The 16,182-nt window shown below is 35.0% G+C and overlaps 2 protein-coding genes across 6 annotated transcripts in view; both read left to right on the top strand.

Annotated features, from left to right (window-relative positions):
* The window catches only part of LOC121414279 (transient receptor potential cation channel subfamily A member 1 homolog), a 61,576-nt gene extending 55,449 nt beyond the window's left edge, over window positions 1-6,127 (top strand). For 4 of the 5 annotated variants that reach the window (XM_041607403.1, XM_041607401.1, XM_041607402.1 and 1 more), the window contains 3 exons: window positions 177-245; window positions 986-1,174; window positions 1,802-6,127. In XM_041607403.1, coding sequence (XP_041463337.1) covers window positions 177-245; window positions 986-1,174; window positions 1,802-1,984 — 441 coding nt within the window. In that variant the 3' untranslated portion in view covers window positions 1,985-6,127. The remainder of the gene's footprint in view (window positions 1-176; window positions 246-985; window positions 1,175-1,801) is intronic. The other variant, XM_041607400.1, reaches the window with a different exon arrangement.
* Window positions 6,128-12,066: 5,939 nt separating this feature from the next.
* LOC121413055 (insulin-like growth factor-binding protein complex acid labile subunit) lies at window positions 12,067-14,713 on the top strand. The gene is made up of 2 exons (XM_041605817.1): window positions 12,067-13,056; window positions 13,435-14,713. Exons 1-2 carry the CDS (start codon window positions 12,067-12,069, stop codon window positions 14,710-14,712), a joined length of 2,268 nt encoding a protein of 755 aa, XP_041461751.1. The 3' UTR covers window position 14,713.
* Window positions 14,714-16,182: the final 1,469 nt, after the last annotated feature.

The raw sequence follows: 16,182 nt of genomic DNA, 5'->3' as shown, positions 1-16,182 counted from the left end.
TAATGAAGTACAACTGATTACTAATTTGTGTTCTCCACGACATATCTGTTTTAGGGCTAATACAGTCATAAAATCCTGTAATGGATTAGAATGGTGACATGCACTTTTGATATTCCAGCCGACGGTGTTGAATGATCTTGTCATTAATGTTAATGTTTCTTTTCATTTGATCTTAGGTTGGTCTGGCAGTAGATGATATCAAGGAAGTTCAGGAACAAGCCAAATTACAGAGACTTGCTATGCAGGTATGGACAGGCCCTTGAAATACATATTTAATTCCCACTATTGGAGATGGGAAATGTTATTTATGGCAGATAAAGGCCATCTATTAGGGAGATGAAAAAACGATTCTTTAAAAGTGTGGACTCAAAGATGGGTTCTTGATACTCTGAAACCTGTGTATAAAGATAACTCCAGGGAGACAAGGAAAGTGGCTTTCATGAGCAACTGGTCTTAATAATGATAATAAGTTTAGTGCATAACACATAATAAATATGTCTCTATGCGCTTCAGGAAATAAAGGAAAGAAAAGGAAATGTCTGTTTATTTAGTTGAGTTAAGGTACAATTTGAATAAGTAGGTTTTAAGGGCAGTTTTGAATTTGCCGACAGGTTATTGTAATAAAGTGAAAATATGTATGTAAAGCCCAACTTGAAAGTGAGACAAGAAAAGTGGTCTTTATAGGCAGGTTCTTATGATACATGTTTCAATGGGCATTATAATCCAAGGAAACCAAGTGTGTGGTCTTTATTAACATGTGGCTGTTAAAATAGATTCAGCTTCTAATAGATTTAGTCCTGTTAAATGTGACAACTAATAAATTGTTCTTCTGATTGGCCTAAAAGTGGTATGATAACGAAAATATGTATGCAACTGCAAATCTTAATGGTTGTTGCAAGTTTTTGATTATTCACGACTTTAGGGTTATGTCACTCAGATGCAGATTTCAGTAACATTCACATTGCTTTCCCTTCACCTTGGGTAGGTGGACCTGGCCATGGACGTACAAGAAGCCCTACCATCGTTCATCTGGAGGCAATACATCATCAAGACCAAGCGGATCTACCCCAATCGCTTTGCTTCCAATATCTTTACCAAGCTATATGCTTCATTCAGGGGAGATTATGACTTTGTTCTTACCGAAGCCATTGAATCGGCTCTCAACCCAGAGAAGGTAGGTATTCACTTAGTAAATATGTTTGCTGTTATTACAATATCTTCACTTGATTCTGTGGCATTTGCTTGAGCAGAAATGGAGCATCCATACATGAAGCATTATATCTAACTCTGATCCTCATCGAAATCCCCACTTTGTCCTGAATAAAAATCCCTATCCCAATACTCACAGGGGGCCTTTAATGGATCATCTAAAGGTTGAGGATTTGGATTCTACCTGGTCTAATGTCATTTGACATGGATTTATGCACAATTAGCACTCATGTGTCTAATGGGGTTGCTGTAGGATGTGAAGATCAAAGACATTGCTTGGCTTATGTGCACACTTGAAAAAGTTCCTTTCCAGGTCTTCCCAGGGAGTGGAGATATTGCAATTATAAGAGTGGAACAGTGGTGGCTACAATGACCAGAATAATACTGGTGATAATTACATTTTAAGTGCTAAGAAATTCAAGTACAAGTTAGCACTATATAGATGTATTCTGTATTGAGTCAATGAAGTATGCATTAGATCAAAGGCAGTACCAAGTAGATAGTATGGGTATAGGCTATCTGGGAAGTAGACCAACCGCTTGTAGGCCAAGTGAATATAAACTCTTCTCTGTACTATTGTTTTGTATGATAGGGTGAGCTAGCGGAGATCAGCCAGCAACAGGAGGTGATCTCCGACACTGTGGCCAACCTCAAGTACAGGATGAAGCAGGTCAAGTCACAGAACGATCGTATGGAGCGGATGCTGCAGCTGATCCTTGACAACAGCAACCTGACACTCAGTGAGGCAGACTCAGTAGAGAACATCGGAGAATAGGGAAGCTTTTATCAGGGAGCATTTCATCAACATTTTCGTGCAACAAGCTGTCAGATCTGACAACTTCCCCTTTGATTGATTTTGATTGACTGAGAAGCACAGCTACATGTACTATGATAAATGTTTGATGAAACAGGACTTGTTGGATGAAACGTCTGACAAGTTCTTTTATAATGCTCCCCTGGTTCTCCTTGAGACAAAAGAGTGAATTGTTTTGGAATCTACTTGTTGGTGATCGTGAGGCAGTCTCTGAAGAGAACATTTGGGATGAGAGAATGGTCAGTGAAAAATCTTCAATGAGTGGAGCCTCTAATCTTCAGGGGGTAACACCAGCAACAGCAGAGTAAGGCCTATACTCCAGATGATCTTCTGTTAAAGGCAAGACTTCTGGTTACATTTCTCTCTGGAAACAGCTTGTGGTATAGTCTTTGGTAATCTACAAAAGCACCAGAGACAATCTTTAGATTCAGTGTGACCAACTCTGTCAAGAATTAGAATCATTGTTGACAGTGGCCTGATGCTAGGTGAAACATACCCTGTAGATAATATTAGAGAATTCCGCTGTCACCCAGACCAAAACCAAGCCATGGTATGTAATTTGGAATAATGTAACAGTTCGACTGTAGGACAAGAGAATTGCTGGTCTATTTGGTGGTGATTGTGAAAAAGTCCTTTTTTAGGAAACATTGTTGAACAGAACTGTCAGTGTAGTCTTAGTGAGTGTACTCTTGAAAATAACAATCAGAAGCTCATTGAGACTGGTCTTTAATCGACATTGGAGAACTTGATTTTAGAGGATTTGGAGTATAGAGAAATGTAAGATAAATCCTCAACAATGGAAGATATATTTTCTTCATTTTTTATGACAAGGACATGCATGATGAGTTATATCATAGGTCACATTGATGTGATACATAGTTCAGTAAAAAAATTCTGCTGCCTTAATCCTTTCATTGAAGTATGATTCTTTTGATTTTTTGCTTTTGATTTTCTTTTGTTAAAAACCGAAAGAGCAAATATATCACATAAAAAGGTGAAAAGTTAAGCTAATTGTTTACTCAGGAAATATTGTTTATGCCAAATGCACTGATTTAAAAAAAAAATCCTTCCCATATCTTTAATGGCACAAATGTTACTTAATACTTTGATCTGCTCAGGATTTTTTTTTTATCAAAAAGATATGTTTATAGATTTTATCAGGTTGTCTGCCACTTATATCTAACTTGATACATGTAGTACAAATGAAACATTTAAAACCCAGTGCTAACTGCGTATGCAGGATATAGTATTTTGTTCAAACAACATTTTGCATGAGAGATTGGGATAAAAACAATCTTTATACTATTTTTAGTCATTCCTGCAAAGTCCATATCATTTTATCTTTTAAAAAGTAATAAAATAGATTTGCATTAATGTATTTACACATTTGCATTAACATTTTTACATAGTATCTCAAACGGAGATTCCTTTTATCCATTCCCATTTAAAGGAGACCTGATTCCTATGCGTGTAGAACATTTCCAAATTTTATCCAAATGAATGCCAAATATATATAGAAAGTGATTGTTAAAAGTGTAGATTTATCCTGAGTGCCCCCAAATTTAATTGATTGATAATGAAAAAAACAAGTGTGTGTTTTACAAATCTCTTTATATGATATCATTGGGATCATGTTAACCAATTATTATGTTTATCATGTTTGTTATATGAAACCTGTGTAATCATGTTACTTATAAATGTATATTCAGATTATCACTCATGGCACCAACATGTATCACTGTTGTCATTTGAGAGATGGAACAACAATTTTAAATCATAAATGTCTAATGATATTTTTGTAACGACTTTGTCTTGTCCAATTTTTTCAAAAAGTATGAAGTACAGTTTTTTTAAATTGTATATGTATTGTGTAGTATATATTTTTCTATGAAAACTAAATGTATTATACATGTATATAGACTCTATATATTTTTGGTGATCATATGCACTTTATAGTTATGTGGTTTCTAGAATCATGAATATACAATTTCATGTTTAATGAATAGAACACAATAATGCTTGCTTTATGACAGTATTAATAATGTCCATATATGAATCGAATTATAACCTTCACACATTCACAAAGCTATGCATTGAGTGAATATTATATGAATATCATCTCATGAATGAATTTCTCAATTAGACATCTCATTGCCTTGGTGTCTGTCAATTAATATTTATACAGTGAAGTGTTTCATGAAGTATCTTGTTAGTTAATTTTCACCGACTTCCTTGTTCTTGGCCAATCAGGTGGGAGGATTTCAGTAGCTTATAACAGTTTTCAGTGAAATCAGTGACTATGTGAAATGCTCCCCCTTATTCCCTTCTTCAGGGTATAATTTTCCTTGGGGTTGTTTAAATAAAGACTTAAGATATTCCCAGTTGGTGCATTACAAAACGCATCACTGCATCAATTGGTCAATTCGGTAAGCTCCTGCATGTTACTTAACAAAATTGCATGTTACATAATCATGTGCGCTTCGGCATTTAGGCATAATTTGAAGTCGCACTTAAACTTGTGAAACAACCCTCGGTTATCGCATTTCAATTTGCTCCACATTAAAAGAAAAACTGTTGCACAAAGAGAATTGTGTAATAGACTTAATAGGACTGTACAGAACTTAGTTGAGACCTTTTTTTCTGTGACCAAAAATCAAAGTTGGTAGCAAGATATTTTCCCTGCTCTTTACCTCATTTTTCTTGACATTGTCACATTGTTCAACTCGGAATTTATGATACTGTCTCTTTCATAAACAAATCTGCATTGTATTCTGTTTCATCCATTATTCGGCCTTTATCTACTGTACATCCGAATCTAAGAAAAGAAAGTTATATCTCTTTCATGTATAATAATTCAAATCTACATTAGCTACCTTACTGCCTCTAATCTACATGTACCTATCTGAATCTCTATTTGCAATTCTCCCTATCATTGTGAAGTTTGAGCAATTGATATGAATTTTGACCATTGTGAGCTTTCATTTCTATTTGTTTTTCTCGGTTGCTTTCTTACCCATACTGGTAGACCTAAGAAAATGTCTCTCTACTATTTTTAGAGCAAAGTCATTCTTGATTTACTCAGACAAGTTTTCAGGTCTACAATTTATTTTGAGAGCTTAATGAGAATTATGTTTAGATACATGTCATGGATATACAATGTATATGATTGTTATGATGCATTTTATCTTTCACATTTATATGTGATGAATTTTGCCCGTATTCTGAAGTCATGGCCTAACTCTGTGCTAAAGTTATGGAAAGCCATAAGTGTCAAATTTTTTATTAAGTTGTATGTTTCTTATGTTTGCTGTGCTCTTTCCTGATTCATCGATGGTGAAGACAATCATCTATTTATACTTCCTAGACATTTATGAATGATTTGAGAGCCAAATGAGTTGAAGTATGATATCTCTACCATTAGTGATTTATGTAACAATTGGCTATCCATACTTAAGCGACAACTTTAAACCCGAGTTTAAGTTAAATCCGACTTCAGAATACGGGCCTTTGTATTCTACTCATCAACAATGATGCAAGATATTTTATATGATTTTCAATATGAAGTGAAATTTTGTATGATAGATATTACATGTTTGTTGTGTATGATTCTTCTAAGGTTTACTGTACACTATAATACATTATTATGTGAATACTTATCATGAGTGATAAATGTGTTAGATTATACACTTTTTAGCCTGTGAATTATGTACTTTTCATATACATGTAGAAAATTTTAAATATATATCTTATTTAAAAATTAATAGCTCTTTATTAGATAAATTGCAGATATGATTTCCTTTTATAGTGGAAGATATTTCTGTCATACCATGTAGGAAGATATAGACAGCCGTCAGATATTTGAACAAAATTTTCTTGTAATATAAATATGTTTTGAAAGTTGAACCATTTCACTCATTGTAAATGCCAGATGTATTGTATTATAGTTTCACAGTGGTGATGTCTATAGCCAGGAATTGTTTAGATGAGTGTACTTTGAGCCTATGTAGTTTTGCAAATACCTTTGTTAGATATTATATATTGTATTATTAATATGTTTGTTGTTATTTCATCAGATGTGTGTTTTATAAAGCTCTTCGTATGTTACGAGCGACTTTAAAAACAACTGATACTTATTTCTTAGACATTGAATCCACACCAATGAAATATGTTGAGCATAATTTGCCTCAAGAAAGGATCAACGGTTGTTCGTAAAGTCGCTCGTACCTCACAAACAGCATTATGAAACGCCCTACGGGTCTTTGTAGAAATAGATTAGAAGCATGTGTGTGTGTGTGTGTGGATATCACCTCAGCTGCTCATGCTATGCTTAACACCAATGAAACCGACTTGAAATCGACCAATAGTATGCCATTAAAATAACATAATAGAGTACCGAAGTTTGATGCCATCAATTTTCACTTTTTGCATATCAGTATTTTTGATACCATATTTTGGTAGAGCATGATGAACCCCCCACAACCCAATTTTGGTGAGAATCGGTCCATGGGGACCAAAGATATGACTTCATGAATACATAATTATCCCCATTCAAGTCATTTGGTCATTGGCCTGGTTCCTAACATTAAGATATAGACCAATTATACACTGACTTCATTTCAGTGGGGATAATTATTTATTCATGAGGTCATGCCTAAGACCCCCCCCCCCCTCCATGGACCAATTCTAACCAAATTTTGGTAGTATGTGTTTTTCAATATGCTCTCAAAATATGGTATCAAAAATGCTGAAAGAAGTGTTTTGTGACGTCATCACTTCAGTATAGATTTGATTGATCTGGAGTCTGCGTTGTTGGTGTATCTGTGTCATATTATTGCGCAATCCAGGTTACAAAGATTGTTTATAGTGCAAGTCACAATGTGTGTCACAAATTTATTGTCTTTCAAAGTATACCATTGTAGAAATAAAAGTATTTTTTTGTTCGGTCCAAACCTACTTGATTATTTGCAACTGTTTGATGTATAATTTAAAATTGGGATACAGGGTGAATTCTGATTACTAGGTATAGAGGGATTCAATATTTCAGAATGGAGAGGGGGGGGGCACAGAAAATAGACAAACAAGTAGGACACGATATTCTCTTCATAATCATGTTTCCCTTTAAAAAAAGCCAACCAGAAAAAATGGCATAGTTTTTTTTATATTTCTTGTCATAAAACCTTTTTTATTCTATGATATTTGGCATCATAGAAAGCTTTTCTTTCTGTAGATGAACTTCCTATCAATGCCAAAACAAATGAAGTATACAGTTTATATTACATGCGTATGTACATGTATGTCATATTTCTGTTTTAACCTGTACATTATTAGAAAGCTCAACATATTCCTTGGTAAAGCCTACATGTATTTTACGTTAATTTCATCGAATTTTAAGAATGGATAGTGTTTCTATGCTGTGTGTCTATGTGCAAATAATTCATTCTACACCATTAGTGGTGATGTTACTGCCTATCTAGATTCAAACGCATCAAATTCAACTTACTAATCATTACGTGATTGTATATTTTGTCCAATTTTTATAACATATTATCTTATGATATTCAGTAGATCACTACAGTTGTATTCTCCACTGATTGTAACTTTGAAAAAAAAGACTTTATTAACAGTGATCGCATCAGAAGTAGAGATGATTCAGTGTGCTTTAATAAGCATAGGGAGGGAGAAAAAATTATTAGCCTAGATCTTCCTGGTTTTAAAAGAGAATATTACAGATGTGTATATTCCTTGGTCCATCATAATATTGCAATACTCTGAACTATTTTCACAGAACAGGAGCCTGTTTCAACATAATTACAACTATGTTAACGTTATTATGACAACTACCCTTGATTGTGATTGGCTGCTGAGCCCTGTTGCCATGGTAGTTGCCATATTTGCAAAGTTAAAATAGTTTGTAATCTGTAACTTTATGAATTGGGCCCCATGATCTTTTATGTTGTAAAATTACTACATGTTCACATGAGTACACAGTAGTGGGATCTAATTTACTGTATATGTCAACTAAATCTTTTACTTTTGTTAGAATGTATGGGAGTTCATTCCTGTAATTTGTACTTAAACTCTACAACTTTGGGCCAACTCTTTCTTGATTTCCTCAACCAACGTGTCCTTATGTATATGTACTTTTTTCTCATTTCTCTTATACATCTCTTACAAAACATTAAAATGAATATCTGAATGAAAGCAGTGATTATTCTTTGTTTTTAATATCTGTGTTTGTGAGTATTATGTTCGAAAGAGTATTATCAATTCCAAAATTACGCAACATTTTGTGTTTGTCAGATAATTGAGAGAGCGGTGTGTGTTTTTGTTCAACAAAAAATGATAAATGTATGGTTATTTCACTTTTACTGGTTTAAATGAATTTATTGTGTGCTGCTTACGATTGCGAGAGTCATCTACAAAGTTATTAAAAAAAGTATTTTTATTATTAAAAGTATTTATAAAAACCAAGCAAATTCATGTAACAAAATACATACAAAATGAAGCGTTTTGGCATATATTATTTTAGATATTTGTTACAGATATCAATATATACATTTTCACGAAGTATAGCACTCTACTAGTTATTAAAAGTGTGCTGAAGGCAAAATCATGATCATTATTTGCCTAAATAAGTAATCAAATTCTACATATTTTGTTGTGAAAATTGTCTGGTCTATTGGTTTACATCTGGCTCTAAGCTTGTATAAATTTTCATGGCGATCAGCTACCAAAATCTGAGGGGGGGGGGTTATACTGAACACCCCCAGTAAAAAACCTTATTTCGAATAGCCCAGTTAGAATAGGGCTAATGAATGGGAAAAAAAACCAATGTAATTAGTGTGTTGACTAGTAGGCCGAGAGAAAGAGGGAAGGGGATGAGGGAAAAGGGGATAGAGGGGGAGGGGGAACGTGAGGGGTATATATATATATATATATATATATATATACATACATATATGTGTGTGAAGCTATACATTTACAACAGCTTTGGCAACTCTTTTTATTTTAAATATTGTGTAAGGTTCCCCAAGGCACCGGCGTTCAAAGCTGGGGGCCCGGGTTCGATTCCCGGCAGAGACATTTTTTCGGCATCACCTTTTCCAAAGGGTAGATAGCTCTGGGGAACCTTGATTTAAGCTACGCCTACCATTGTTCTCTTCATCCATTTCTTTACACAATATTTACATATATATATATATATATATATATATTGTGTTCAAATTGAGCTCACAATGTTTTAAAACACTGTGAGCTCAATTTGAACACAATATATATATATACCCCTCACATGTTTTCACAGTATGTCTATTAATAGACATACTGTGAAAACATGTGAGCACACTATGAATACAATGTGAACACACTGAGAACACATTGTAGACACTAAGAACACACTTTGAACATACTGTGAATACAATGTGAACACACTGTGAGTTCACTGTGAACATACTGTCACAGTGAGTTCAGACAGTGGACTCTGAGTCAATAAGATTCACACTCTTAAATTGAATAGAAATACACTGTACATCTCGACAGTGTTAATGTTCACAGTGTGTTCACCTAAAGTGAAGATGTGATTCACTCTGTTAGCAGTGTGAAAATGCTTTCACATCCTTTTTCACATTGTGGATATATTATACTGTAGGGGCAATGTGTTCCTTCCATCAGTATCTCTAGCCAAACTAACTGTTGAAAGATTCCTTTTCTACATCGCTCAGGTAATTAGAATCATTTATGTACATAACTTTGTATTCAATTTTCTAAGTGAAATGATTTACGATTCTTTTTCCGAGGTTTGTGTTATGTACACTGTTCAATGAAATTTTGCAAAATGTCTGCAGTTACAGATTGCAATAATTTTTTTAATTGAAATGCCCGGGGGGGGGGGCACTTACATTGACGAGTGGATACCATGCGCGACCAAAAAACACGTAAAAAGGATGTCTTTTTCACGATAGGGCACGTTACGTACGTAACGTGATAAGGGTGTCAAAAACACAAAAATAATGAAAAAAGGGTATCTATTTCGCTAGGAAAATTACGTGTTTAGGGTCGATTTTGCGGGGATGATCAAACAAAATTAATGTTTTATAAAGGATGTCCTTTTTGCCCCAACACTTAGCGTTTAGAGTCCGATTTGCGCGAGATGTAGAAGGTGGGGTCGTACTAAGTACTAATCCAAATAAGGTACAGCCAACGACCGAAGGACCCGTATACAATAAAACATTCATGTACTTGTTTAGGGATTCATTTCAGGATATATTTGCCAAGAGTATCGTTTTGTTTCCAATACTTGTTAAGGGTAGGGTTTCACACGCCAATACTTGTTAAGGGGTGCATTTTCAGAATATGGAAATTACGTGTTTAGGGTGCTTTTCGAGACCCCATGCATGGTCGCGCATGGTATCCACTCGTGAATGGAAGTGCCCCCCCCCCCCCCGGGTTGAAATGATATGACTGATAATTTCATCGCAGCTTTTAATGAATAAATGATTAAATAAATGGCGCAATATCAACCTAGATTATCAACAAGGAAAAAAAAACGGTATTCTTTATGTTCCTTCGTGTGATTATCATCAGTGGTCATTATTATATAGTATACTATAACAAAATACCCAATTGCGCTTTCATTTCAGTGATAAAGTGATGCAATATCACATGCGCTTTCAATGCCTAACGGTCCGTAAAGAAATTAATTATACCGAAACAATTTTAAATTAATCTATTTGTTGTCATCTTATAGACATACCGGGATTTAAAAAGAAACAAATACAGACAATCTTCTCTGTCTTACAGAGGTCTGGTATCAAAGAAAATTATCCTGTGCTTTTTGAGAGTGAGAGTCTGTCGACGATCCGTGTCAAATCCATTTCAATGCAGTACGAATAATTCATTTCACTTCAGTCACGCAAAAGAACTGTGGGTTCAGACAAAACGACGGTAAATATAAGAATACTTTTCTTATTTTCTGACTTTTTTGTGACTTTACATCTGTTTCTGTAATTTGTTAATCTCTGTATTAAAGTCCTCACAATTCTTCCCAACCAAATACTAAATAATAATGATGATGATAATCTTAATGCAAAACATCCACACATTCAGGCTTTTCATTTCTTTCACATGTAACAATTTAATTAGTTATTAGTTAGCTATTGCGGTGTCGTACGATTTATGAAATAGCTGTCATTCAATTCTTTGTACCATCCGACTCTTATATATCTAATATTATACGTTGTTTTATATAATACCAGCTTTCCCTCATTATCAACCATACAATAAATCAGTAATCGGTTAAAAGTTATATACATGCAAAAAAAATCAAAAAAAGAAACTTCAATTCGTTTGGAATTCAAGGTCAAGTCCACGACCAGGAAAATGCTGACTTGAATAAATAAGGAAAAATCAAACTAGCGTATTGCTGAAAATTTCATCAAAATCGGATGTAAAATAAGAAAGTTATGACATTTTAAAGTTTCGCTTGTTTTTCACAAAACAGTGATATGCACAATTAGGTAAGTCAGTCGATGATGTCCATGCATCACTCACTATTTCTTTTGTTTTTTTTTATCGTTTGAAGTATGCATTATTTCATTTTTTTTATAGATTTGACAATAAGGACAAACTTGACTGAACCATATAGTATTAAACAATGCTAATTACACATGTTCAGGGAGGAATTAATCGTTGTATCACTTGACAATGAGGAGAAAATGAGAATATTTCATATTATAATGAAATAGAAAAGAAATAGTGAGTGGGTGACGTCATGCATAGTCTCCTCGTTTGCGTACCGACCAAGATGTGCATATAACTGTTTTGTGAAATTAAGCGAAACTTTAAATATCATAACTTTCCTATTTTACATCCGATTTTGATGAAATTTTCAGTGTTATGCTTGGTGGATTTTTCTCTTTTTATTCAACTCAACTTTTTGTTGGGAGGGACTGTCCTTTTTAGAAGAAAAAGAGAAAGATAACTCATATATGTCATGGAGAGTTTGACTTTGTTCGATTTCTTGTTTCAGGCTGGAATGATTCATCATGGCTCATTTCTCCCTACTTCTCCATGTATCAATTATCTTGATCCAATGTTCACAAAGTCTTGAAGCACAGGTAAACCTAGGCCCTCGAAGTTGTCATGAAGATTTAAAAGAAAAGACTGCTATGTGTGGTAGAATGGGTTTTAAGTCTGTTCCTCAACATCTCCCAGATGGCATCGAGGTTCTACAACTGGAATACAACAGCATCTCTTCTCTACTGAATTCTTCATTCACAAGATATCCTCTCATTGCCAAGCTGGATCTTTCCACTAACGACCTTAGGGTGATAGAAACTGCAGCTTTCCATCCTCTGAAGAATCTAACGCGACTGATCCTTTGTGGTAACCTAAACCTTTTGATCCAAGGTACAGGTATCTTCAAATACACGAAGAAGATTTCGTACTTCGATATGTCCGACTCACTTATGGGATCGATACCCTATGATATGTTGGCATGGAGTCAAAATGTGGATACTTTGAATCTCGAGTCTAATCTGCTCACATCTATAAACATGAGCTTGTGTGGAAGGGCAAAGACCGTCGATCTGACAGATAACAAGATAATAAGATTAACATCCAATACTTTCAATTTCTCCTGCAACACCGATACTTTGGATCTATCTTGGAACCCCATCAGATCAGTCGATCCAAACGTTATTGCGTCCCTTCATGTGAAATCTTTAAGATTTCAAACTGATGTTATCACTACACAAACGTTGAGTAGCATATTCCTCGGAATCTCGAATTCTTCAACATTGTCAATAAAAAGTTTACAAATATCCCGTGGTACCAAAATCAACTTTTCTTCGCCAGGTCTATTCGATCCACTGCGAGATGGTTCTCTAGAAACACTCGACCTCTCTCAGAATAATATACGCTCTCTACATCCTTATATTTTTTCAAATCTGACAAGTGTGAGGAAATTTATCCTTACTTACAACGATATCATTGCTGTCCAACCCGAATTCTTCTTCGGCATGCAAATGCTAAGAGTATTAGAAATGAAATATACTCAGCTTAAACGCATAGATAACCAATTCATACCAAGGCCATGGAGTTTGGGATTGTCTGAGTTATGTTTATCTAATAATGAATTGACTATTATTTATAGAGATATGTTTACATGGTTACAAAACCTTACGAATTTGAATTTGTCCTCGAACAAATTGCTCGCCTTCATAGAAGAGGATTCTTTCATTGATCTGAAGACCATTGAAGTTATTGATCTATCTGAATGTAAAATTATGAAATTTCATAGCATAGTAGTCCCCAGCTTAAAATCCCTCTACCTTAACAATAATATCGTATGGTTATTTACTTTGGGACCTACACGTCCCTTTAAAAGACTACATCTTCTGGAACATTTAGAGATGGTGAATGCAGAGTTTTTCGATAACGACCTTTGGGACCCAGGCATGAATACATCTCTTTTCGACGGTCTGTTCAACCTCAAAACTTTGAATCTGAGCAAAAGTCAACTATCGAATTGGCATGATGGTGATAATCTGCCGCCCGAAGTTTTGCGACAGCTCTCCGTTTTACAAAACCTCTCTCTGGAAGACTGTGATTTGTCAGACCTTCATCCGGGAGCTTTCTCTGGATTGAAATCACTTCAGGTACTTATACTAAGAAACAACAACCTAGAAAAGCTATCGGCTGTTCTTTTCAAGCAATTACTTAATATAACAATCATTGACCTCAGTGATAACCTTCTGATGGACCTTGATCGAGGGATTTTTTCCAGCAACCGAGAACTAAAAACACTCCTTCTTTCAAATAACAAATTAACGCATCTCGACCAAAGTGCCTTTAAACCGATACAAACTTCTCTTTTATCAATTGATATATCAACTAACCCCATAAATTGTAACTGTGATATAAGCTGGCTCATGAACTGGTTAAGCAGATCACTTATCCTCCAGAATTCCAATAAAACTATTTGCGCATCGGATTCTTTAGTGCCTCTACAGAACCAGCACTTGATTAATTTTGATCCTAAAGAGTTTTGTAGCATCGACATCGTCCTCATCTGCCTTCCTTCCTTGGCAATCATCTGCCTAATTTTGATCATTGGACTCACGTATCACAACCGTTGGCAGTTAAGGTACAAATTGTTTCTTGTGAAACTAGCAGCCATCGGCTACAAGGAGATGCGAGATGCTCGGGACCATAATGACTATGAGTTTGATCTGAACGTCATTTTTTACGATGACGATGAAGACTGGATTCGCGAACATCTCCGACCTGCTCTCGCAGAACGGCTTCCGCAGTTTCAGAGAAATGTCTTTGGCGATGATGAACTCGTGTTGGGAATGTATTACTTAGACGCAGTCGACTACGTGGTGAGCCACAGTTACAAGACCGTTGTTATCCTCAGCAGAGCTGCAGTTCGTGATCGATGGTTTATACTTAAATTCCGTACAGCAATGGACCATGTCAGTGATACCGGAACAGAATTCGTAGTGGTGATCTTCCATGAGGACATACCAGATGATGAGATGCCATTCTTGGTGAGGTTGTTCCTCAGCGATGGCAGACCTTATATTTACTGGACAGATGATGTGAGAGGACATGAGTATTTCTTCGAAGAATTAACCAAACATCTTACCATTAATCTTCGCACCAATGATAGGCTACCTGTCGAATAGGTGTGCAACATGATAGGGAGGAGATGGGTTGGGCTTGAGGGGTGGGGGTGGTTCCCTCAGAGTCCTAAGACCAAGGGGGGCAAACAAGAAGGAGAAAGGGAAAGAAAAAGAAGGGACATTGGGTTAAATATGAAATCATTCTTTGAATAGGCCTACTATAAAGTTAGGTTTTCATTATAAAAAGGCAAACATTTTCGCTGGCTCGTGACATCTTTTTTCATTTCCACAAATACGCCATGGTGTGCCCCCAATTTTTTTCTGGGAGGTAACATTAAACCACTCTGCAAAGTGATAAATGTTGTTTAGGTGAGAACAAGAATGGATAAAACAAACATTTTGAATAACAAAGAATCCCTGAAATCACAGTCACAGAGGATATTCTTCTTTTCGGGTATATATGATATTGAAGGCTAGTGCCTACGTACAGGATCTGGATTCGTAAATTTCGAGGGATGGGTATCCATCCCTTTGATTTTCGGAGGGGGGCATCCAAACATACCCCATTATTTAAGCCGAGAAATGGCTTGAAATTAAAAAACAAAATTGTAGAAGTTCAATTGAAAACTTGATATTCCGATCCTATAACTGGACAAGCCTTTTATGTTTACCATTTATATGTGATGAATTTGGCCCGTATTCTGAAGTCAGGTCTAACTCTTTACTATAGTTATGGGAAGCCATTTGTGTCAAATTTTGTATTAAGTTGTATGTTTCTTATGTTTACTGTTCTCTTTCCAGATTCATTGACGGTGAAGACAATCATCTATTTATACTTTCTAGACATTTATGAATGCTTTGAGAGCCAACTGAGTTGAAGTATGATATCTCTACCATTAGTGATTTATGTAACAATTGGCTATCCATACTTAAACGACAACTTTAAACCTGAGTATAAGTTAAACCCGAATTCAGAATACGGGCCTTTGTATTCTACTCATCAACATTGATGCAAGATATTTTATATGATTTTCAATATGAAGTGAAATTTTGTATGATAGATATTACATGTTTGTTGTGTATGTTTCTTTTAAGGTTTACTGTACACTATAATACATTATTATATGAATACTTATCATGAGTGATAAATGTGTTAGATTATACACTTTTTAGCCTGTGAATTATGTACTTTTCATATACATGTAGAAAATTTGAAATATATATCTTATTTAAAAATTAATAGCTCTTTATTAGATAAATTGCAGATATGATTTCCTTTTATAGTGGAAGATATCTCTGTCATACCATGTAGGAAGATATAGACAGCCGTCAGATATTTGAACAAAATTTTCTTGTAATATAAATATGTTTTGAAAGTTGAACCATTTCACTCATTGTAAATACCAGATGTATTGTATTATAGTTTCACAGTGGTGATGTCTATAGCCAGGAATTGTTTAGATGAGTGTACTTTGAGCCTATGTAGTTTTGCAAATACCTTTGTTAGATATTATATATTGTATTATTAATATG

The sequence above is a fragment of the Lytechinus variegatus genome, chromosome 4 (assembly GCF_018143015.1).
Source record: "Lytechinus variegatus isolate NC3 chromosome 4, Lvar_3.0, whole genome shotgun sequence".
Classification (NCBI taxonomy): Eukaryota; Metazoa; Echinodermata; class Echinoidea; order Temnopleuroida; family Toxopneustidae; genus Lytechinus; species Lytechinus variegatus.
Note: the sequence above shows the minus strand (reverse complement) of the source record. Positions and strands in the feature narration are given on the sequence as shown.

Coding starts and splice junctions, on each gene's coding strand:
- LOC121413055 (XM_041605817.1), top strand. CDS start 12,067: ATGGCTCATTTCTCCCTACTTCTCCATGTATCAATTATCTTGATCCAA. Junction 13,057..13,434: donor TCGGCATGCAAATGCTAAGA/GTATTAGAAATG, acceptor GAACATTTAGAG/ATGGTGAATGCAGAGTTTTT.